This window comes from Balaenoptera ricei, chromosome 12 (assembly GCF_028023285.1).
Source record: "Balaenoptera ricei isolate mBalRic1 chromosome 12, mBalRic1.hap2, whole genome shotgun sequence".
NCBI lineage: Eukaryota > Metazoa > Chordata > Mammalia > Artiodactyla > Balaenopteridae > Balaenoptera > Balaenoptera ricei.
In genome coordinates this window covers 53,830,086-53,855,239 of record NC_082650.1, presented here as the reverse complement: position 1 = coordinate 53,855,239, position 25,154 = coordinate 53,830,086, and the positions used below count along the sequence as shown (strand labels likewise).

The 25,154-nt window shown below is 42.9% G+C and overlaps 1 protein-coding gene across 1 annotated transcript; it reads left to right on the top strand.

Moving 5' to 3' along the window:
• On the top strand, positions 1-20,358 carry PRDM1 (PR/SET domain 1). Its single transcript, XM_059942011.1, has 7 exons — positions 1-42; positions 1,613-1,861; positions 8,259-8,378; positions 12,157-12,409; positions 17,429-18,546; positions 19,016-19,144; positions 19,497-20,358. Exons 1-7 carry the CDS (start codon positions 1-3, stop codon positions 20,067-20,069), a joined length of 2,484 nt encoding a protein of 827 aa, XP_059797994.1. The 3' UTR covers positions 20,070-20,358.
• Positions 20,359-25,154: the final 4,796 nt, after the last annotated feature.

Genomic DNA, 25,154 nt, shown 5'->3' with positions numbered 1-25,154 from the left:
ATGTTGGATATTTGCTTGGAAAAACGTGTGGGTACGACCTTGGTAAGGAACTTGATCTTGTTTTTCATTCTGAAATTGATCTGAAAACTTTTTTTTTTTTTTTCTCTCTTGGCTAACGTAGTCGTAGTAGAAACCAGAAGGGCTTCTGCTTTAGGGCGCTTGGTACTGTCAAACATTTATAAGACTTTTTCCTTATGAATCATTAACCCTTTCAGTTCTAGGCATAATTGTCAGTTCATTGAAATTTCGGTAGTGGCTCCCGCCCACACCCGTCCAACAAAGTAACTATTCCGCGTTGGCTTAAGTTTAAATTTTGGTTTTATTTTAACACTTATTTGGCATCGTGACTGTACATGTTGCAACTACGTAGAAATAAGCACGTTTGTTTAAATCGTGGCTGAGGGAAAGACAACTTCGCATCCGACTTTTTTTTTTTTTTTTTTTTTTAAAGAGCATCATATTTAGGGAAGAAATAAAAGAATGGAAAAGCCACCCTGAAGGACTTGGACAGTGTTATGTTTACATTCTAACAAGGACATGTTCTTACATGGAAATGATACCCACGTTCCTACTTCTTCCCCAACCCGTCTGTATGCGAAAACACTGCAGACGTTGTTTACCTTTTTTTTTCTCTCTCTCTTTGGAAAGCACTTTTCCTGCGTGTGAGGGGGGATTTGCGGGAATACCCTTATCAGTTTATGAGTGGAAGCAGAGCTTGTCTTCTGAGCCTTCTGTATTTGTTATAACTTTAGTTACAGTAAACTGTAGCCCATCAGTGACTTCTGGGAATTCGTACACTTTCAGATTTAAATGGAAAGTGCTATTTGTAGCTGAGGGCTCCTAAAGGAATTCTCTCCAGGGAATTCTATTGAACAGTTTTATGTTTTGTTTTTACTTTTTCAATTTGGCGTCAGATGCCCACAGTCAAAAGAAACTGCGGGGAGTTGCCCCCCCTTCCGCCCCCATCTTTCCTTCTCTTTTCCTATGGTCCAAATGATCTCGGAAAAGCTGCAGCTCAGTGATGCTGGCAGGATGCAGCCCTTTTCAGCCTTCCCTGTGAGAGGATGAAAGAGATCGCGCTGCAGAGGGGGGGGGAGCGAGTTGTTTTGAAAGTTGTTTTGAGTTGGGAGCTGGTGGGAAAGTTCAGTCTTCCCCATTTGGAAAAGGCAGGCTGGGTTCCGCTCCTGCACCACACGCGCTTTCCATTTTTAGCTTCATTCAGAGGCAGACAGAGCTCCTTCCTCTTCCTCTCCTTGTTTGTGACACTTTTCTGAGGCAGCTTTTCCACAGCGCTGAGGGTCTGGCGGCCATGACCCCAGGCGTCCTGGGACAGAGGACTAGGCGCCCCCACCGTTTTTCTGCCGTGAGAGGTAAAGCCAGGGATTGTTTGGAAGTGGTTCTTTTCTTTTCCTTTTCCTTTTTTTTTCTTTTTTTCACTTTGTCCCCCAATTGCTTCTCCAAGGCAATCTTTCTACGGCTTTCTGGCTCTTACTCAACTGTACCAAGCACTCTGCATCTGCTTTTAAAGTCTTCAGACGACTGTATTAGTCATAGCCTCTCTCGGAGGAGCCACAGGACAATGGGGATTAAAGGCCTTTCCTTTCTCTTCCAGGCTGCCCCTAAGTGTAACTCCAGTGCTGTGAAGGTCCCAGGGTTGGCAGAGGGGACTGAGGGGACCATGAAAATGGACATGGAGGACGCGGACATGACTCTGTGGACAGAGGCCGAGTTTGAGGAGAAGTGTACATACATTGTGAACGACCACCCCTGGGATTCTGGCACCGAAGGAGGCGCTTCGGTTCAGGCAGAGGCATCCTTACCGAGGAATCTGCTTTTCAAATATGCCACAAACAGCAAAGAGGTAAGCCTCTGGTTTCTTGCTGAAGAAGATTGGCACCTGACGCCAAATCTCCCTACTTGCCCTTGAGGCCTCGTATGTCTGTGAGAATCTGTAAGTATCAGTAAATAACTGATCACTTAATTCACTTCTTTCATTGCTTTCTCTTACCCTAAGTCCATCCCTTCTTATTCCTCCAGCTCTCGACTGTTCCATACGAATTAGTAAACTGAAATCTTTTGGCAAGTTGACATGTCTTGGAAAAGCCGAATTGCAGCATGGGGTGGGTGAAATTGTCAGCAGCTTTGAGAAAGTTTTCTGGCTATTCTGGCCCTCGTCCCCCAGTATACTAGCTTTTGAGGGAGAGAAACTTTTTCTTAGAAAAAATGTTTGACATGTTTCTTTTGTCTCTTTTTGGTCATGAGATGGCTTTATTTATTTACTTTTTTAACGAGCCAGCTTTATTAGCTGGGTTTCTAAAATTGTTCTCAAAACCTTGACGTGTTGATGAACTGAAGTGATGGTATAAACCGAGAAGAGTTTCATGTAAAAGTGCCCTCTGTCCGGATGACATCAGAGCTAACCCCTGTTTATCTGTGGCAGCTCCTTTGCTCTGACCGGGCTGGCAGGCCAATTTCTTCTTGGCCTCTGAAGTGGGTACACCCTTTGTTGTTTCAAAGGGGCTGAAAACCCAAACTTGGAATGAGCAAAGGATTTGTGTTTACTCTTTTCTATAATGATTGTAGCTAGGCATAATGTTTGGCTGTGAAATAACTTGCAGAACCACCTCTTGTTTTGAGAATTCAGCTACTGCAGCTGCTTTCATTGGTCTACTGCCTGCCGGGCTGAGCTGGAGGAATCCTCCCCTCCACAGCCCTGCCATCACAACCATTCCCACAGGTCACTGTCCGTCCTATCACTGCCTTCAGAAAGTCGCAAAAAGGGGGTCATTTGCTGTAGGAGCCCAGAATTCTATACTGGGACTATGCATTACAACCATGTCAAATCACTTTCCTCCTTCCCTAAGGAACAGCATTTGAAGGAGTTGAGAGCCAGTTTGGGAAATACTTTGTCTCTTTCCTGTTTGTGTATCTGAGTTCAGTGTTTTTGGTGAGGGGGTGACACAGCTGTCTAAAATTAAATAGAGCAACTCTGCTTTGGGTTTCATTAAAGCTCAACTTTTTTTTTTTTTCCTGCTGGGAGAGAGGAGGCTGATTTCATAAAAAGCAAAATTTAAATTGTATTTTTATGTGAACATTACCAAAAATTTCACGCCAGAGATCGGCCTTAATTACACCTCTTTCTGAAAGTAATGCCCTTCTCTATAGAAGGTCTCTTAATATGTGGCCCATGGAATCAGTGTAGGATTTGTTTGGGTATTTAAGGTTTGGCTGTGGCTTTATAAGGTGTAGCATTTTTTCCCATATCAAATTTGACCAAATATTGATCCGTTCCCAGGTTTCAATTGTGCTGTGTTGCCCCATCCAGCCCCTTGGGATTGAAATCAAGACCTCCATTCTGTGGGTCAGCCTTGCCTTTTAGTTCTGTAGTGTTTTTACCCTCAGTTCAGCTCTTAGCTTAAGTTTTTCAATTTTCATCATTCTATGTAAAATCATAGCTAAATAGAATAATGCCCTTAGTCCAAGGTTCAGAAAGATAGTCACTTACTTAAGGTATATACTTAGAGCCAGAGCCAGGACTTGGAGCAAAGTTCTTCAGACTTCCCCAACCAATGCTACTTGATTGTGCTACACTGGCCCCTCTTGGTGTCACTGTGGTTTTATTTATCGTCTTAACATAACTTCAGGACGATCATTTATTAAGCTTGTTTGGTGTTTTTTTCTCTGAATGTGTAACTCCCTGTTTCATGTATTCCGCACCCAAAAAGCATACAGTGCCTGTATTCCTAAGAAGGGTCCTTCAAAACGAACCTAATAAGAGATCAGGTTTCTCTTATTCTGTTTTCCCCTAGAAATGCTTGAAGAGAGCGGTATATCTGTAGTCCCTCATCATAAGAGCAACCAGGAAACCAACTTAAATGTAATACTGTCTTAAGCTCTCTCTGGAATGTGTACCTGTTATTCTGTTTCTCCCTCCTTCCTTTTTGCACTTTGGGGAAGGAGAGGTCCCTCCAGGTGGTGAAAGAGAACCGTGGGATTGAGCCATTGAGAATATGAGAGCTGCACACCAGTTCTAGAACAGAAATCTTCAGGATGGGTGAAATGTTCACATTATCATTATTCAGTTAGTTCTTTCAGTCCCACAAGCCGTGGAAAGAGGAAAAAAGCCTTTGTACGTGTAGTTTTCCTCTGACTGATTTATCTTGCCCTTCTTTAAATGTTTTCATTTAAGTAGCAGAAGATGTTACATTATGTACTGATGTGCTGACATCCTGGGGATTTTTTTTTTAGCAAAGACCATTTTTCATTATGAATTTGTGTTATGTGTCAGCACCTTTTTTCTTTTTGGTTTAAAAACAAAACATACAAACCATATTTCTGATCTTGACCCTCATTGTTAGATTTGGTTTAGAATCATTCTGCACCTTTAATGAGGCTGTTCTTACTTCCTATTTCCAGAACTCAAACCAAATATAGACATACTATTCAAAAAACTTTTAAAACTTTTTAAACTGCTGGGTTATTCTTTTAGGGGGATTTTCCCCTTGACCTCCTGAAATAATCTTCTGTGAATACTTGAATACAGAAAGATCGATTTAAACACTTCTGTTCTGGAAGCAGGAGCCTGTACTGAGGTTGCTTGTGTTGAATTCAGAGGCTCTGTGGCTCTGCGCCTGACCTCCAGAGTTGTGTGGCAGTGAAACGTCAGGCCGAAGATGGGGACTCAGTGTCCATTTTCATTGAAGTCCATTATTAAGCCATCTCTAAAAAGTATCTTGCCATAAGTGCCATTCCCTCTTCATGCTGCCTTTTATTGTGGAGACCATGTACCCAGGCATTGCCGCATTTCCTTTTATATGAAGATAATTAAGAAGGAAACTTTCCTAAAACATGGCTATCCACTCCACCCCGTTTTTTAAAAAATGGGGTGAAGTACAGGCTGAAGTCTTGATCCACTACAGAGCTCTAGTCATCTCAATGCAACTATCCTTGTATTCAAAATAGAATTTTAATCGAATGAGTCATTTTTATGGAGGGAGAGGGGAAGAGGTAGCTAGTAATTTAAATGATATTAATATAATTTGGGGTGAGGATGCTTATACCACATTTAGACCTGAATGATGTTTCTGCTTGAAACTCACTGCGATGCATGTGTATTCATATATTCTAAAGAGGGAATTTGCTTTCAAAAAAAAAAAAAAAGCACATTTATTCTCCTTACTATCAGACTTTCATTCAGCACCCCAAGTCCACCTGTACTAAGTTGTGACATCTTCATTTTGTAAAATGGAAAACAAGCCCTGTTTTTTGTCTGCAAGCCTTGGACTTCAGGGTACGTTCTGTAACTGAGGCCACTGACAGGTCTGAAGGGGTCAGCCCCACACGTAACACACAGTGGGGAGGAGCAGGCAGGCGGGGAAGTGTTGAGGCCAGTGTCCTCTCGCTGGTGGGTTTATGGGAGGCACACAGCAGTCCGTGCCCAGCGGGGATGCTTTAGGACCCTGGTCAGTTCCAGTGAAGTTTCCTTCCCGAACTAGGTGAACACATTCTTAGTCTTTTTAGCTCTGGGAAATTCAAGGCACATACCAGGTTCCCCTGTATCATAGGCTAGCTCCAAGGATAGAACTTTGTTGGCTAAGATTCACATCTGGATCTTTCCAGGGCCAGAGGGAGAAGTATGACTTGGTCTCCCACTTCCCACGAAAAACTACCCTGGTTCCGATCCCCACTCCCGTTACCTGGCTGAGCACTGGAATCTTAGAATTAGAATCTTAGAGTTGCAGCTCTTATGTGCTCTTTGAATAATGTCTCAGACATGGATTTGAGGTGAAGGTGCTGATTGTGAGATAGGGTGCTGGACTGGGAACGGATAGAGATGGTATATAAGCTACACCGTTCCTTCCAACCTTGAAATTCTATGATTTTCTGTCTATTTATTCATATGTGTGAGTTTATATGTACCCAAAGCTCTGTGCATCACACAGCTTAAAATATTAGGGTTCTGTCTCACTTGCAGAGATAATCTAATATTGAGGCTCTTTTTATTTGTTTGGGACTTGAGGATTTTCACAGACCTCCCTTTCCTAACAAATTATTCTCCTGTCTGGCCCGCTGAGTTTCATTTGTAAGGTTATCGATGGCAAGAGCTACTTCCCGTGCTGTCATACAGCTTCCCCAGTGACTTGCCTATAGCTGTGCTCAAAGGTGTCAGGTGGCTTATGTCTACTGCAGATTCCTTTGTGGGAACAAAATGCTACTTGACTTCTTCTGGACCGTAAGAAAATGGTGTATGGTTCTTAGTGTAAGATTGATAGCTGAATACCACGAAGCCCATTGGTTAAAAGAATGGCAATTCAGAAGAAAAACCCTGGCCTCAATGTCATGCTGCTTGTTGGTAATCAAGTTCTGACCCCCAAGACACTGTCTGCGAGAGACTATAATTTAAAACAAGGTTGATAAACCAGTTGAGTACCTTTTTTAAAATTACTGCTTTAAAGTGGATATGTTGAAAATATCAACTGCTAATTATTGGCTCACCAACAAATGACATTATTTGTTTTTCCTGTTTGTCATTTTAATATTATGGAATAATCACTCAGATATGAATGCCAAATGATTTGCGTCATAGAAGCCAATTCCATGCATTTTTCAAATTAATTACTTTCAATAATATATCATAAACAATGAGCCTCTGAATAAGTAAGTCTACTTAAGCTTTAGGATGTATTTTTATCTCAAGACTGTTCTGAAGTACTCCTGTCCCCCAGAGCTATACTGCCAACATATACCAATAACGATGAACTGTTATTGAAAGGGCAGATAGATGTAAATGAGGCAGAGGAGGAGGATGAAATGAACATCTGCTTTTTTCAGCTCTTGCCAGAAATTCATAACGGGCCAAAAATAACACTAGCTCACCAACCTTGTTTCAACTTGTGTTAGGTATAGGAAATTTTCTTTTTTTCTGTTTTTCCAGTCTGGGTATGCTCCATTGGCTTGTATATTGAATACTAAATTTTTTAAAATTAATTCTTTAAGTCACGTACATGAGAAAGCCTAGTCTGTCACAAGCATGTAGGTATGCTTATTCCATATTCATTTAAACGGAGACAAATTATTGATGAGATAAGTGAGGTGTCAGTGTATATCATAACCAAAATCTTAGATTCCACTGCAGACATTTATTGCTTCATGTATTTGGGCCTTACCATTTCAGGTACACAATTATAAAGGAGCCACCAGGGATAATAAAAACTGGAAATAAATACGTTTTACCTCCCTTCTTGGTCCGTATCAGTAAGGTATTCAGTAAGTGGTTTGTAGGCTGTTTGGAGCAAAAAGAAAATGAAAAGAGGAAAGTGAGTGAATAAAAACCAAAACAAAATGTACTGCAAAATGTCCTAAGGGACTATTACAGAGAAGGAGTTCTTTTGAATTGCTTCCTGATTCCTGGTTGGTGACTTTTTTTTTCAAACCCACCCCCCCCAAAGAAATTTACGATCAAGGAGGAACTGGTATAGTTAACATGTTTCTTTAGCAAGGCCCTACAAAGTCAAAATGTGTGATCCATCCAAGTCTGAGAAGGTCATTTCCTCAGATCTTAGAACCCACAGCTCTCCTCGGTATAAATTCCACTTCAAAGGAAGACTTTTGACCACTGTTGAGCAGAAGATGCTAGAGAAGAACAAAGTTACTTGAAAGAATTCCCTTCTATTAAAGAGAACTTACAAGTTATAAGAAGAAAAAAAAAACAAAAACCCTCATCTGGAATGAAAAAAATATAATATGTTTTGTTTCTGGTTCCTTAGGCCTTTGTGGGACAACCAAAGAACATTATTTTGGTTTCTGAGGTTAAAACTATTTTATTCCCCTTAAGCACACTGTGTTTATGGCTTGAGGGAGAAGAAGAAATAGGAAACTAGGAGCGGGCTGAAGTGGTCTAACCTTGACTGTCTAATTCTGCAGTATCTGAAACTCGTTCTAAAATGGAATGGTTACCCTCTCCGTTCTCGCATAAAAAGTATTAATTAAAGTAAAATAGAGGACCCTCAGTCACCAGAGAATTAGACTGTTTTATACTTGGTTATGTATTTGCTTATGATCTGCGAGTTTAAAAGATGGTCTTCCCCAAAAGTCAAGCTCGTTGTTAATTTTGTAGGCACCATTAATGTCTGCTCTCCATAGTACAATTTCATCATTGTTGGTTATATTACCATTTGACAGTTCAGTTCATTGAAATGAAAAGATCAATGAATATTTTACAGTTGAACTCATTGTTTCATATGTTTTACCCCCTTTAGGTTATTGGAGTGGTGAGTAAAGAATACATACCAAAGGGGACACGTTTTGGACCTCTAATAGGTGAAATCTACACCAATGATACAGTTCCCAAGAACGCCAACAGGAAATATTTTTGGCGGGTAAGTAGGGAAATTTTTCCAGACTCATTAAGTATTAGGGGAAAAAATGAAACTAAAATTGCTGGGTCACTTCCTTTTTCAACGTGTCCTGGGGCTCCCCACAAGTATTCAGGGTCCCCATGGACATAGGGAATTCTAAGCAATCGTGATGAACCTGGTTAAATGTTTGGCCTGGGAAACACAGCCTGTAGGTGGTTAGGGATGGAGAGATGGTCTATATGTGAATCTTAATTTTTGCAATTCATAAGAGCTTTGTGATGAAAGGAAACAGTTTGCTGCTTGCTTCAAGGGTAAGTTCATTTGCATTTCTGTGCAAGGAAGTAGTAATGAGTCACCAAGCCTTAGATTTCACCCCTTGTTGATTTCTTGCTGACTTAACTTTAATTGAATGGACAAGTAATCATAAATGAATTACCTCGAAAATAAATGCCTTTAAGGAAGGATGGGTAGAAGATGGTACTAGGGGAATGAAGATGGACCACAAGACTCGTCCTGTTTCAATGCACCTGTACCATGAAACTATTGGGTTTGACAGTACGTAAGTTACTCCCATAGCGTAAGGGAAATGCTTATAATCATTCGGGATGATAAACTTTCCTTTAACATCCAAGGAGTCTGGCCAATACAATTTCCTTTGGAATATCACAGTTAGAAGGGATCTCACAGGACTTCCGTGGTGGCGCAGTGGTTAAGAATCCGCCTGCCAATGCAGGAGACACGGGTTCGAGCCCTGATCCGGGAAGATCCCACATGCCGCGGAGCAACTAAGCCCGTGCACCACAACTACTGAGCCTGCGCTCTATAGAGCCCGTGTGCCACAACTACTGAAGCCCATGCACCTAGAGCCCGTGCTCCGCAACAAAGAGAAGCCACTGCAATGAGAATCCCGCACACCACAACGAAGAGTAGCCCCCGCTCGCCGCAACTAGAGAAAGCGCACGCAGCAAGGAAGACCCAACACAGCCAAAAATAAAAAATTAATTAATTAATTAATTTTAAAAATAAAAAAGGACCTCACAGGTGAACTAATTAGATGGAATCTGTGAGTAAAAGACCCTGGATTAGGATGAACAGAGAAAAAATTGGACTGCTTTCCATTTTCCCATAGATCTCTCTGGGATACTTGGTTTCCTCAATTAGAAAATAAAGCTACGTTTACTAAATTTAAAAGCAATTTTTTACATACATACTTGCATAAAATGTACATGATTACTGGGAAACTGTTACTAAAATTCTTTTAAGAAACAGCTGCATGGTAGCAACAAAAGTTGTATTATACTTACTCTGGCCAGATTTACCTAGAATGCTTATATCATTTGGACGAGTATATTTATAAAAGACTTCTATTTGGGGATCACTCAGAAGCTGTTCCTAAGAAACAAGCTTTTTTTTTTTAATCTGGGAAGTTTTGTGTTTTAAGAAATGTATTTTACTATTTTCCAAACAAAAGAGATCACTGAGAATTTTTCACTTTGAGTTCTGTGCTCACAATTTTTATTTAATAATTAGTCATGCTTAAAATATATTTAATAGCTGACTAATAATGGGCAAAATGTAAGCGAGTTCATTTTTCCCTTTACTGCCAATAAGGTCTTCTCAGAAGTGAGCCATAGACACGTGTAACTCTTGGAGTTGAAGGTCGGAATTAAGAAAATCCAGCATAAGTCTCGTTAATTCATGATCCTTTTGAAAAAAATGACAAGAAATATTTAAGAACCTCCTATCTCTGTCCCAGTTCCCTGGTTCATTGAAGATTCACTCTAAGTAGCTGAAATGCTTTCCTTGGGAGGATTTATTGAAATCGGTCCTTCACATGCAAAGGATATTGTAGGAGATAACTTCCCACATGTTGCTAAAAGCATCCTGATTTTGCTGGCAGGAATATGAACATCTGTTGTGAGGAAAGAAAAAGTTTCATGCAAATTACACAGTCAAAGAAGAGAAGGGATGTTCAAGTTGAGAAACCAGTGACATTTCTTGTAACTGTGCTATGAGTCAGCACGTTTTTAATCTTCTTGATAATATATGGAAATGTAGTGAGGGTGATAGGGAGCAGTGTTCATCTGACGTATCATTATTTTATTTTCTTGTGGGTGTGGGTGCGTGTGTGTGTGTGTGTGTGTGTGTAAGACTTCATGGCATTGACATTTCTGTTTTTAAATGAGGATACAGTAAATTGTAGTCCGTGGAAGGCTGACTGGAATCAACATACCCGTAGATTTAGAAAGCAGTTTCCGCCCAGCGAAGAGTGCAAGAGCGATGGAACCCCGTGTTCCTGGAAGTTTGCACATCAGAGTAAACAAACTTGAAAACCCCTCTTGATAGCAGAATTCACCCGGCCTTGTTCCATTTTCTCTTAACAAAACACACCGCAAAAGCTCTCACAAGCTGCTTTGATGAAGCCACATGTATTTCCCCCTTCACAATTTACAGGAAGTTACTCTTAAAAGAAAGTGATTCTGGTGTTTACTGCCCGTGTTAAAGGGACAGAGTTCCTTTTTGTCTGATAACATTTGAGCGAAATACAGAAACACTTTAGAGACTAACATAGCATGTGACTAAGAACAAAGCAATAACCTGCTGTCCGGTTAGAGCAAAACTTCTGCTATGAACCAGGCCCTATGACTTGGAACCTCTAAGTTGCAGGTAACCAGGTATTTCTTATATATATGTAAGGATCTCTTAAGTCTGAAGACGAGTTGGGTACATCTTAAAAAAGAGGGAAAGAGAGAAACTTTCTGTGGAAGGGTAAGGCGTTTGTTTAGAAAGTTGTTTATAAAGTTTCAGTAAGAATGTATACTTTAATTTTTCCTATTCTTACCTCTACCTTTTTACCGAGTGGCCTGAGGGTATCTGTTAACCAAAAGCAGTATTACTCTAGGGCAGACTTTGAATTCTTCATTTTGCATTGCCTTTAAAGAACAACATGGTTTCTTTCTGTTCTTTTACCCAAAACACGAACCCTATGGCTCTGTGAGTGGTGTTTTAGCCCAACCTCCTCACGGATAAGAGGGTTCCCTCTCCCCTCCTCTGCCTTGGAAGAAAAGTGCAAGGCCGAACACGTTTATCAAGAGGAAAAGTGACTTCTCAGTAGACTGTCTGATGTTGGCTTCTGTCCCAGTGTTCACTTTGTTATGGCAGGTGAAGTTCACCTTGGCCTCACCCAGCATTTCCACAAAAAGGCAAGCTTCCAAGTATTCATATGAACAAGTGTTACTGCTGGACTTGGAGGCTTGGGGGTGGAGGATGTTTGCATAGTTTAAGCCTTGGGCGGGGGTGTAGGAAACAGCAAGTACAGAGGCCATAGAAAAAGTTGAGAGACTCGGTTTGACGTACTCAGTCGGGTTGGTCTAATACCCAGTGACTCAAAGCATTAAAAGTCTGTGTGATCGCAACTCAAGTTAGTGGCATCGCCTGTGTGCCATTCACTGTGGTAGCAGAAACAGTACTCGGTGGTTGTTTAGTCCTTCTGAGGCAGCTCCTTAAATGAAATCTTGTGTTTCACTCTTCTGTTACTTTTCCTGTTAGTTTTCCCCAGAAGTGAAAAGACACTAAAACTGAAATGAAAAAGGTAACTGACAAAGTGTGCCTTCCCTGTTTCTGCCCTTATTTCTGCTGATTCAAGACAACTCCGGCTAAACTGATTTCCTTTTCTAACCAGGCAATAAGGGACCAGAAATCAAACCCGGTATTTGCTGGGTTTATTCTCAGAGGTGCCAGGGAAGCTTTTCGTTGCTTTGGGGCTTTCTTTTCCATGTCCGTCTTCTCTTTTGGGCAGATCTATTCCCGAGGGGAGCTTCACCACTTCATCGATGGCTTTAATGAGGAGAAGAGCAACTGGCTGCGCTACGTGAACCCAGCACACTCTGCCCGGGAGCAGAACCTGGCCGCCTGTCAGAACGGCATGAACATCTACTTCTACACCATTAAGCCCATCCCCGCCAACCAGGAGCTTCTTGTGTGGTATTGCCGGGACTTTGCGGAAAGGCTTCACTACCCTTATCCTGGAGAGCTGACAATGATGAATCTCAGTAAGTGGATTACAGAACAAAAAAATTAGAAATGCCAGTAATGTCAGTTCTGCCCCTTTGCGCTAATAACATGTTGTTTAATTACATGGCTTCATCTGATGGTCCAAGTAGGTGGCTTAAACTAGGGACTGGGAACAGGAAAACAGCTTTTTTTAGTCTCTATTCCCTGTAATGAAACTTGATCATTTAAAAAATACTAAGAGCTACTTTGAATGTTCAGAAAGTTACAGGAAGAAATATATGTTCAATGCTAATCTATCCAAAAGGGGGCAGGTAGGATTATAGTATAATAGAGATTGGTTCTGACATGCCAAGGATGCAAGGTATAGTTCCTTGTTTGTGGTAATTTGTCAGTGCTTAACAGGTACATTGAAATATTGTAGAGATGCACATTTGGTTATCAAGTTATGGTCTGATGTGAAACGTAAAAGGTTGTTTCTAGAAAAACTCGGAGCTATAATTTTTCAAATCTTATTTGAATATGGATAACCCTAAAGATTTTATATCTTAGCTTCCTTCCTAATGGTAAAAACCTAATTATCTGCTCTCCTGATGAGTATTACAGTAACCACCTATCACTTTATCTTAACAAATTCTCAGTTCCTTAGGTTTGCAAGCTTTTACTTTTTTATTTGCTTAAAGTTGGCTATCATGACCTCTCTGCAAAACCCTACTTCATTTTAGTCATTCTCAAGTGATCTCTATGAATGATTTAAGATTTACCATAAAATTCCAACCTGTTGTAACTACGGTTGTATATTCTCAGACTGCTAAGTTTTAAAGCAGTTTTTTAAATCAGCTCCTTCTGGTTTAAAAGTTTTGGCCTCTAAATTCTGAAATTTTTGTAACCTTTTGTTTTGATCTCATTTCCAACCTAAGGAGAAGTTGCAAGAACAGTACAAAGAATTCCCAGAGACCCTTTACCCAGATTCATCAATCGTCCATATGCTGTCCCACTTGCTTTATCTGGAGGCTAAATTGTTTTAGTTCACACTTTGTCCTTTGAGATGAATGTTAATATTAACATAAATTAGAATTTGACTTAAACTTTAGGACCAATTATTTATCCTAGTCAGGTATAATCCAATTCTATAGCTATTTGGTGCTCATCCCACACTGTCTCGTTTACTTTTGCTCTCCCTGTGATCCCAAGACTATATTTGCAGTTTTCTGAAAAGCTGGGGCTATAAAAGCTTAAGGACCTCCACCATAAGATCATCTTTAAATTTGTGTTTGTGGTCCTTACATACACACATATAGTGCACCTTGAGCTTCAGGAAGAAGTCTTAGAATAGTTGGAAACAAATTGGCTTTCAGCTTGAGCATGGTGGGTATAATCAGGTCCTGGCCAATGGTGGCGGTTCTTTTCCCTTATCTCTCTTTAGCGCTTCCAAGAGTCTCCATCATGTCACTAGTGCCCAGCATCCCAGGAGCCCTTCAGCTGTTTTACCACCTGTAGGTGCCAGGCCCAGTGGTAAAAGGCAACTTATATTCTGGCAGGACATCTCCCAGGAAGATGTGCTGCTTCCTCCTGACTTTCTCAGCATAGCCGGTCACGTCCTCTTGAGGGTCTCCTCCCATTCCTTGAGCTTCATCATTCACGGATTCAGAAAAAGACTTTGATTTTTTTTTTTTTTTTTGAACAGTAACTCCATTTGAGATGACCCACCCTGGTGACTTTGCTCCAACCACAAAGAAGTTTTTTCACATACATCCCTTACCTCCTGCCAGTCAAAGAAAGGTCTTAAAAGGCCTTGCATTTATTCAAATGCTTATTCTTTGTGTTCAGAAGCAACTGTCACGTATACTATGAAATGACACCTTTGTTCCCTCAAATATCCCTTTCTGTTTACGCAGAATTTTTTCTAAATGGTGGTTTAACATTTTCAGGTACCCATTCATTGTCCAGTATTCTTAGTAAAGAATGAGAGTTAACAATAGGCAGTCACAATAAGCCAAGACTCCAGTTGCCTTGTGAAACCAGTTGTCTTAGGTGTGGTAACTGATGATTGAGATGCTGATCAGGAAAATTTCCACTGTTTCATCAGGCCTAATAGGTAGATTGTGTCTTCACATGAGTTGTGTTGGGTTCCATGCTTCAAGCACAATGGAGGCTTGTGTCAGAATCTCCGTGAGGGCTTTAAAATGGCAGTGATAGTTCAACTGGTAGAGTTTTGAGGAGAAGAGATTTGAAGAAAACTGAGGTAAAGAAAAATAAGTAGCCAGAAATCATAAATAGGCATTTTTTTAAAAACCGAAGAAAAGGAATAGGAACTATCAGGTTTAACTCTTACCCCTCCCAAGTTTTTTTGGTAGTTTTTTTCAATCTATCTAACTAACCCATCTAGAAAACAGTTGACCAAATTATAGACTTCTAAATGTTAATCTGCTTTCTCAGTTTCAGTTGAAAACAGACTTTGTTTTGCCTACTGCAGAACTTCTAGGTTCTTTCTTGTAGTCTTGGGGGTTCTTATTATAGATCGAAAATGTGAGTCGGCATAATTAAGCCATTCAGAGCCTTCAGAAGCAGTTCACTCTTGAAATGACTCCGTCCGCCTACAGCCATTTAAGATTTAAGAACAAAACCAGATCTTGATTTTCTTTTTCATGTTAACTCAAGCTGCTGCTGAGTGGGAGAGTCAGAAATGACACCAGCTCCACTGATTACTCAGCTGCTGAAGGATGGTTTTTTTAAATGTACCTTTTCACATAGACTCCATGATCACCACCTTAGAACACCTGAGGGGGGCTGACGTTGCCCTCCGGATATTGTTTTGTAATAAGAAATAAATGTATTTTTATGAAGGCATAAGAGATATCGAACATATATCATGGATTTACTATATGCTAGGCACACTGTGCTCAGTATTTTGCACAGAAAATTATAAATTCCGACTTTCTGGTTTGTTGGCCCAATCGTTAGCTTTTTTTTTAAAGTTTTTTTAAAAAAATTAATTAATTAATTGATTAATTTTTATTTTGGCTGCACCGGGTGTTAGTTGCGGCATGCGGACTCTTAGTTGTGGCATGCATGAGGGATCTAGTTTCCCGACCAGGGATCGAACCCGGGCCCTCTGCATTGGGAGGGCGGAGTCTTTCCCGCTGGACCACCAGGGAAGTCCCCAGTCGTTAGCTTTGTGGTAGTTCAATAATCGGATTATGGAGGTGCTCAGTAAGAACACCAGACTAAATAAATAGTAGGGACAGTGCTACGGACGGACTTAAACTTTTTGCTTATGGCTTTAATTTATTGGATTTTAGAACCAAGACAGTGTTGAAGCCAGTGAAGAAAGTTAGGAGACTTAGATGTAATTTGCCACATAAAAATGGCAGAAAGTTATGATGGTGAAGTTTCTGTATTTTCATTTTTTTTAGGGTGACATCTTTCGGTGGATGCCTCCAAATCATTGTTTTTCACCTCACAATTCCCTCCTGTGGGTGTGAGATGCCTTGCCTATCAGCTTTCCAACGTAGTTGTCTCTCTTCCTTTACCATTTCAGCTTTAAAAAACAAAAGTGACAATTTGAACTTCCTGCCTGCTGAGCCTCACTGAAAGACTGATATTGGCCTGATAAGGGGCTATTTATTTTGGTTTAGTGGCTTCAGAAATCCCTCTCCCTCAACAAGCTTTCCATCACTGCCCCCATCAGCATCTTCCCTGATAGTGTCTGGGCTGTGTTTATTCTGGGGCTGCTGGCTCACCCAGGAGTAACTGATAACAGCCAGCAGAGATAACATTCTCTGAGGGGCTCTCAAACTGGAATCGAATCCCTCAAGCTTGTCAGTCTAGAGAATGGATTTGAAGAATTCAGACTCTGGAGTCCCACAGAGTTCATTTCTAGACCTATCAGGTATCAAGCCTGGAGTTCCTCCTCCGTTAAATCGAACAGGGACTTTTTTAAAGACAGTGAATGATACTTTTACAGAGGCTTCAGCCCAGTCCCCCAAGCCTGTCCTCTTCTGAGGCTAAGGCCACGAGATCCCTGCCTCTCCTGGCATCTACACACACCGACAGCTGATGCCTGCGCCTACGGCAGGTGTGCAGGCTGGAGGGGTTGCCCTCCAACAACCAGAGCTCCGACTAAGCAGCATGTATTTTACTTGTGGTTTCCAGGGAAGGCTGAGCAGCGAGTGTTTGGTTTTCCCTGCTCTGGCTGGTGTCTTCCCGAAGGCATCGTTTGTTCTGTGTGTTTGGAGGGGCAGTGCTGGCGATGGCCTGGAGAGCCTGTCCTCTCATTGCTGCTGTTCCTAAACAGTCTGTTTACCAAGTAACAATATGCCGTCTTTTGGAATACATGCTTTCATCTTTGCCGCCTGTTTTCTTTGGTGCTCTAAGTAATTGAACTGGCTCAGGAAGTGCCAGTTGTGGTTTGGCAGTGATGCCTATGTCACGCCTTGTGATTCCAGGGGACAGCATTACTGGGAGCCTGGTTAGACCAGAGCCTCAGTGAAATTCTGGTGTTGTCAGCAAGTGGAGGGGAAGGGGTGGCATCACGTTGCTAATCTGTCTGTTTGGGAGAGGCAGGTTTAACAGGGTTTTATCAAATTCGTATTAAACAAGAAGGGAGGCGAAAACTGATGACTGCTTATTACTTGAAATGAGTCTTAATCTTGCACATCTAGTTTGCAGGGTGTGCTGATTTCCTTTAGGTAAACCGTGAACATGAGAATGACTTTTATTAACCTGTGACACCCCGTCCCGGTACTTTTCCACGCCATTTTCATGGAGGCTCTCCTACTCTAGGTCGAACAGGACTGTCCTATCATGAGGTTTTTACCATTGGAAACAAAATAACACAAACGGTGCTATTCGTTTTATCGATGCCCCCAGTGACCTGGTTTTGCTGAGAAGGAACTGGAGTGGCGAGAGCCTTCTAGAATAAGTGGGCGTTGAGAGGGCAGGTGTCCCTCTTGGGGCAGCTGGGGCTCAGGTTTGCTCAAGGAGAGAGCAACTTGGGCTGGGCAACGTCGCTCCGATTTTCTGTCTCCCTCTGAGTAATCACCCTTTCTTTATTTCAGCGCAAACCCAGAGCCATCCAAAGCAGCAGAGCACTGAGAAACACGAACTTTGCCCAAAGAATGTCCCGAAGAGAGAGTACAGCGTGAAAGAAATACTAAAATTGGACTCCCACCCCTCCAAAGGGAAGGACTTCTACCGCTCCAACATTTCACCCCTCACTTCGGAAAAGGACGCGGATGACTTCCGGAAAAATGGGAGCCCCGAGATGCCCTTCTACCCGCGGGTGGTGTACCCGATCCGGGCCCCTCTCCCGGAAGACTTTCTGAAAGCGTCCCTGGCCTACGGGATGGAGCGGCCGCCCTACATCGCGCGCTCCCCCATCCCGTCCTGCACGACGCCCAGCCCCTCGGCGCGCAGCAGCCCGGACCGGAGCCTGCACGGCAGCCCCGGGAACACCGTGTCGCCGCGGGCCCCCGGCTCCCAGGAGCACCGCGACCCTTACGCCTACTTGAACGCTCCGTACGCCGCCGCCGCCGCCGCCGCCGCCGCCGAGGGGCTGGGCCCCTACCCCGGCTACGCGCCGCCCCCGCACCTGCCGCCCGCCTTCATCCCTTCCTACAACGCGCACTACCCCAAGTTCCTGCTGCCCCCCTACGGCATGAACTGCAACGGCCTGGGCGCCGTGGGCAACATCAACGGCCTCGGCAGCTTCGGCCTCTTCCCGAGGCTGTACCCCGTGTACGGCGGCCTCCTGGGCGGGGGCGGCCTGCCTCCCCCGATGCTGGCGCCCGCCTCGCTCCCCAGCTCGCTGCCCTCGGAGGGGGCGCGCCGCCTGCTGCAGCCCGAGCACCCCCGGGAGGTGCTGGTGCCCGCGCCGCACAGTGCCTTCTCCCTCCCCGGGGCGGCCGCCAGCCTGAAGGACAAGGCCTGCAGCCCCACCAGCGGGTCCCCGACGGCCGGCACCGCCGCCACGGCCGAGCACGTGGTGCAGCCCAAAGCTACCTCAGCGGCCGCGGCGGCCCCCGGCGGCGGCGACGAGGCCGTGAGTCTCATCAAGAACAAAAGGAACATGACCGGCTACAAGACGCTCCCCTACCCCCTGAAGAAGCAGAACGGCAAGATCAAGTACGAGTGCAACGTCTGCGCCAAGACTTTCGGCCAGCTCTCAAACCTGAAGGTAGGCCTGGCGTGGGCGGCCCGATGGTGCGGGGGTCTGTCCCCGGGAGTGCACGACGCGCGTGGGTATTTAGTTGGTCTCCCGCAGGTAATAAATTGCCATTCCACAGTGTGAGACCCGGGCTGGGCATGGTCGATGCGGCTTTGCTTTTGCCTTTGCCTTTGCCGCTCTGGCTGCACCGCTTGGGACACGTTGCTTCCCCTCTCCTGAGTGTCTTCGGAATGATAAACACGTGGGGTTTGCGCTAGAACATCAGTTTCGAGTCCTTGCTTAGCCTATGACTTTTGTTCCTTTAGCTCCAACACAACAGGGTGTTCTGAAAAATCACATCGCGGTTTGATTTGTTCTAAGACTTCACCTTGATGCTTTTCTTAAGAGGTCTGCATCCTAAATGCCCGAGTCCTTGCACGGGAATGTTCGCTTTTGCAGCCAAGTGACAGCCGAGCTAACGTGTGTAGCTTCTTCCCAGGTCCACCTCAGAGTGCACAGCGGAGAACGGCCTTTCAAATGCCAGACTTGCAACAAGGGCTTCACTCAGCTCGCCCACCTGCAGAAACACTACCTGGTACACACGGGAGAGAAGCCACATGAATGCCAGGTGGGCAGTGTTTTCTGGGTAGAACTTTCGACCTTCGTAGACAGTGTCTCAGGAGTCGCCCTCCCATCATCCCATAGCCCATAGTTTAAACCAGCACAAGAATTCTGCCTTCTTCGGGCTGCTGATGAGCTGAGATGATGACACACCAGCTTCCAGTGGTTGGACAGTGGTCTGGAAGGGAAACACCACCCCATGGGCAGTGCGTTCCCATCGCTCTATTTGCCTAACACTGCTGGGAGTTTTTTCACCTCCCAGGTTGCTGGGTGTGGGTGGGCAGCGTGCCCCTCCACTTGGCAGCTCTTAACCTTCTGGTCTCCCACCTCCCTTCCCTGCCCCCTTCCCCACGCTGCAGGTTTGCCACAAGCGATTTAGCAGCACCAGCAATCTCAAGACCCACCTGCGACTCCACTCCGGAGAGAAACCTTACCAGTGCAAGGTGTGCCCCGCCAAGTTCACCCAGTTTGTGCACCTGAAACTCCACAAGCGCCTACACACCCGGGAGCGGCCCCACAAGTGTGCCCACTGCCACAAGAGCTACATCCATCTCTGCAGCCTCAAGGTCCACCTGAAGGGGTATTGTCCTGTGGCCCCAGCCACGGGGCTGCCTCTGGAGGACCTGACCAGAATCAACGAAGAAATCGAGAAGTTTGACATCAGCGACAATGCCGACCGGCTGGAGGACATGGAGGACAACGTTGACGTGACCTCTGTGGTGGAGAAGGAGATTCTGGCCGTGGTCAGGAAAGAGAAAGAAGAAACTGGCCTGAAAGTGTCTTTGCAAAGAAACATGGGGAATGGACTGCTCTCAGGATGTAGCCTCTACGAGTCAACAGACCCGTCCCTCCTGAAGTTGCCTCACAGCAACCCACTACCTCTGGGACCTGTAAAGGTCAAACAAGAAACAATCGAACCAATGGATCCTTAAGATTTGCAGAAAACAAAAGGTGTTTTGTCTTCTTAACTTATGACTTGGCGAGTCAGGGTGCCTGTAGCAAACGCTTGTACATAATTCCAGTTCTGCAAAGCTCTCCTGACGGCAGATGGTTTCCCCTCACCTCTCTGGAATTAAAGAAGGATCCCCAAAGTTACTGAAATCTCAGGGCATAAATGAGGGAAAGACAATATATATACATATTATATATACTTATTTACACCCCCATCTATATATTTGAACCTGTGTATTTTGAATATTTGTGTGGATATGTTTGCATAGCCCTCCCATTGCTAAGACTATTGCCTAGCCATAATTATTTTTTCAATGATAATCCTTCATAATTTATTATACAATTTATCATTCAAAAAGCAATAATTAAAAAAAGTTTACAGTGACTGGAAGAATTCCTTGTAATTTGAGTTAAGTGTTATATTTTTGTCTGGTGGCTCTTCTTTGTAGATAATTTCTGCACATCTGTTTTAAGTACCTAAGATTTAGTAAACAAATACATTATGTCAGCCGACCTCCCTCTATAATAATGGTTTGAAAATGAGGTTTTGGTGTTGCCAAAGTTAGGCAATTGATGTGTTCATTCATAGGATTGTATCATTTGAACAGCACTGTATAACTTGGGGGTATGTGTGCAGAATTACCCAGTAATAACTTTGGTAGAAGAAATAAGAAAGAGAGAATCTTGTATGTTTCTGTAGATAGTTCAGCATTTTCCCCCCTAATCACAGATTTACCAGAAAGGCGACAAGAAGGCTTTGCTAATCTGTCTCCCTCTCCAAAAAACAGAGTCGCCCCACCCCCCAGAGTCATGTGACCGTTCGGAGTGGCCACGAGACTTTGGCATCCCAATGTATTATCTGAAAATGTGAAGAAGACAAAATGCCATGTTTAAAACCACTGCAAAACATTCCCAAAGCACAGGTGGTTTTGTATGGGTGAGGTGAGGGAGCATGAGTCTGGGTGTTTTTGTTGTTGGTCTTTTTTGTTGTTATGTCAAAATTGCACAAACGTGGTGCTCTACCAGGAAGGATTTGAGTTAGATAGGCTCAGGCCACACTTTAAAAACCAAAAACCGGAAAACGGGTATTCTCGTTGTCTTAGGGTCAAAGCGGGTAATGAACATTCCTATCCCCAACACATCAATTGTATTTTTTTTTCTGTACAACTCAGACTTTCCTCAGTATTTGTGTTTTTACATTTTATGGTTAATTTAATTGAAGAAGAAAGGGCATTGCAGAGTTGTTCAACAATTACCTCATTGAGTGTGTCCAGTAGTGCAGGAAGTGATGGCTTCTCTAATGATTTGCTACTCAAGAGGAGAGAGCCAGTGTGCACCAGAAAGCTGGAATGCGTCGCATTCTGTCTCCTCTTCTGCTAAACCCAAAGATGACATGTTGGCATTTGAGGTGTAGCGGAGAATGATGTATATTTATAAATCTATTTATACCACTATACCATGTGTATATATAATATATTTATAACCACTTAAATTGTGAGCCAAACCATGTGAAAGATCCTTCTTTTCCTAATGGAATTAAAAAAAAAAAAAAATCAAACCCTTTCTGAAACTTTGCTTAATTAGCACTCGATGACCTCACAGTCATATTGGTGAGCTTGGGCACCCCCTTGCTATTGTAAGTGACCCTAAAACCTTGGTGCAAAGGTGGGGACTGCATAACAACCTGGGAGAAAGAGACATAAGTTTTTTACTATTAAGGACAATCTAAGATGGGTTTTTTTTGTTTGTTTTGCCACATTCTGATGATGTGGTCACACCCAAGCCCCAGAAATGAAAATCCTATCGACCACTGCAACTTTTCTCTCTCTCCCTCTCCCTCCTTCCTAAATAACTGATGTATCACTCATCAATCTGGTTTATATATTCAGTATTTTGGTCCATGGCAACTAATGTCAACCTGCAGAAGAGAACAACAAATTTAGGATAATGCAGAGAAACCTAAGAGCCTTACTGATCTGTTCCTTTAACGAAACTGACAGTTTTTTATGGTATTTTTTAATCAGTGTTTGACAAGCACAGTCCTTAATTGTAGGTAAACCAAAGCATCACATTCTGATGTTGACACCAAATACTTCCTATTCCCAATTACTCATTTGTTCTCTTTTTCCCCTTTCATGCTTTCTCATTAATGGGAATTTTTCCTGAGACCTGCACAGTGGCTTGAGACTTCTTGATTCTCTTTACCTTCTGACTTTCCCTGAGGCCTCTTACATGTGAACGTTGAGCCCACAATCAACAGTGGTTTTTTTTTTTTTTCTCTTCTACTCAAAGTTAAAACCAACCAAAGTTATTGGCTTTTTACTTTGCTAGAACAACAAACTATCTTATGTTTACGTACTGGTTTACATTGTTATTTATGTGCAAATTGTCAAAATGTAAATTAAATATAAATGTTCATGCTTTACCAATGCTTGTCTAGTGTCTTGAGTGAAGGGTGAGTGAGCGACACCTTAACCATACTGCAAGGGTGGCCCCAAAACAAATTCTGAACATGACACAATTTGCCTCTATCCTGCCCACATCCCCACCCTCACCCTTCATCCCCCCCAGAGATGACTCCCTAATTTCACCTCCTCTATCGGCGACTGCTCTAACAGGGTTGGTCTCTTGCCTCTCTCATAACTCAAAGGTTTTTCTCTTTAATTATGAGCTATAAAAGTGCCCTTTAAGGAAATCGTTTCAAGCATTAGCCAGTAAGTAGGGGAAGATTTGTTTGCTTTTGTTGGACTTTTTTGTTTGTTTTACTTTGTTGATGGACGTGGGGTGGTGGTGAGGTGAGGAAGACTTAAGATCACGTCCAGAAATGCCGTCCTAGCCTTGATCCAGCGTGTATGTTTGTGGACCCAGCCAGCTGCTGGGTGAGGGGCTCTGGGGAGCCCTGGGAACCTGAGGAGCATTTTGCCCATTGGTGGTATCATTCTTGCTTCAGTAGCCAGCATTGAGCACCCCACGGGGAATCAGGGCTTTTGTGCTTCTGCATAGTCTTCCTGCCCTACATCCCATTTTATCTTTTTCCTTCACATCTTAACTCGGGAAGTAGATTAGCCACTTGTGCATTTAAAGCAAATTTCAAGAAAGCTGTTGTTTGACCAGCCTCTGGGCATTGTTAGTATGAAGCCCAGGGATCATGGTGGCTTGGCCATGTGGTCCCAAGGGTTTTATGTTGGGAGTGAGTCTACTTGCTCATCCATTGATGCTCCAATAACTAATCTTTCTCCAGTCACAAACAAAAAGGCACAAATTATTTTGAGTCTCACTTGGTAGATGTGAATAAGAGAGATGCCTGTAGAAAAGTGCTACTGCCCTCAATGAAACAAAAAAAAATCTAAAAGCCCTTTGCAAATGGTTTTCATGCTTCCCATTTCATCCATTACCAAGTTCATGGTACCATGCCCATGCTAACTGCATGTTAAGAAAATAATGCTCCCTACATTTAGACACTCAAAACTGCCCACTGTTTTTTTTTAATGCTGCTTCTTTATATTCACTTAAACATCTGTGCCAAGAATTTGAAATGCTGCCAACATTTAACTGTGGAGTTAAGAAAACCAGAACCCTATTGTCATAAATGGGCCAAATGGTGCTGGTTGCACTACCAAATTCTAGAGAACCATTGTGGTAATAATTTTTCAAAACAAAGCCCAAAAGGAGTCAGAGTATAACAGTTACTACCATAAATCATAGTTCTTTACTTGGCAAAGCATGCCTTTTTTTCTTGAGAGTTATCTATCTTGGGAACACTTGTGGACTTAGCTGTTTAATGAAACATTACATGAGAAGATAATATTCACTAGGAGCTCAAGTCTCCCCAGCCGACATCCACCCTGTTGAACTGAGACTTTGGGCAGCTGTTTGTAGAGCAAGGCAAAAATGAAGAAGCCACCTTTTTGAATCTTTCCTTAAACTAAAAGCCCTGTTCAGAAATGATGCATTCAATTCTTCACCAGAAGAAAACATATAGAATATACAGTTCCATGAGAGTTTATGGGCACACATCTCAAATTGTTTCTCTTGAGGGACAGGAAACCAATTTAGGACCCATAAGTTTGTATAAGTGAACTTATTTCTGTGTGTGTGTGTCTGTGTGTGTGTGAAGCCTTCTTTAAAAGAAGATAATGGGGAAAGGCCAGAGCAGAGAAATGAAAGTAATTAGAGGCACATGGTGGAGGATTTCTAATGTAAAACCAGGCCTCTGGGATAATCTGGTCTACAAAGGAAGGCTGTACCACAGAGGCTGGCAGCTAAAAACATTAATGCCTAGAAGAGAAGTTACATAGAATGGGATCATTGAACCAATTGAAAAGACATTTCTATTTCCTTTATGAGACCATAGAGTTCTTTCTCCATAACATGTCTGTTTCATTATCAGTGTCTGGCCAGAAGAAATCAGATCATCCTGAGCACTGGCTACCTCTTTGGAGTCCACTTCTGGGCATACAGCAGCTGCAAGAAATGTTTCAGGACCCAGGAACAAGCCTCCTATCACATCCTTTTTTAAGCTTCAAGTCCTCAGGACCCCCAAGTCCGTTTGCTCAAAGTGCTACTGACAGCTGCTCCTTCAATAAGTGAGAAGTGATTTTAATCTCAAGATAGCTTTAATCATGTAATTTAGGCCAAAAACAGAGCAAGATTCCAAAAAGTTATTCTTAACCTGATTTATGCAAATACTCCCCATGCCCAGTTTCACAGAATACTATAAACTAACAGACCCTCTCCTGGTTTGCTCTTCCTTCCAGGTTTGATAAATAACGAACCAGAGTTGGTCATGTACACATTCCTTCTCTCTGAATTTAAGATAGAAGCTTTTATTTAGCATAAATGTGAACACAGTCACCTTGTAGTTTTCTCCTACCCCCATCAAGAAAGAAAGAGGAAGTGACAGGTAAATGCCAGTGGGTAGCTTTGGTAAGAAATTCTTCAGTGTGTTAACAAAAGGGGGTTGTTCTCATGGAATCATGGTACAACTTCCCATCTTTAGGTATCTGAAGAATTCATCTGTGGGCTATGGCAACCAGGGTGAGGAGCAGAGCAAAAGAAATGAAGTT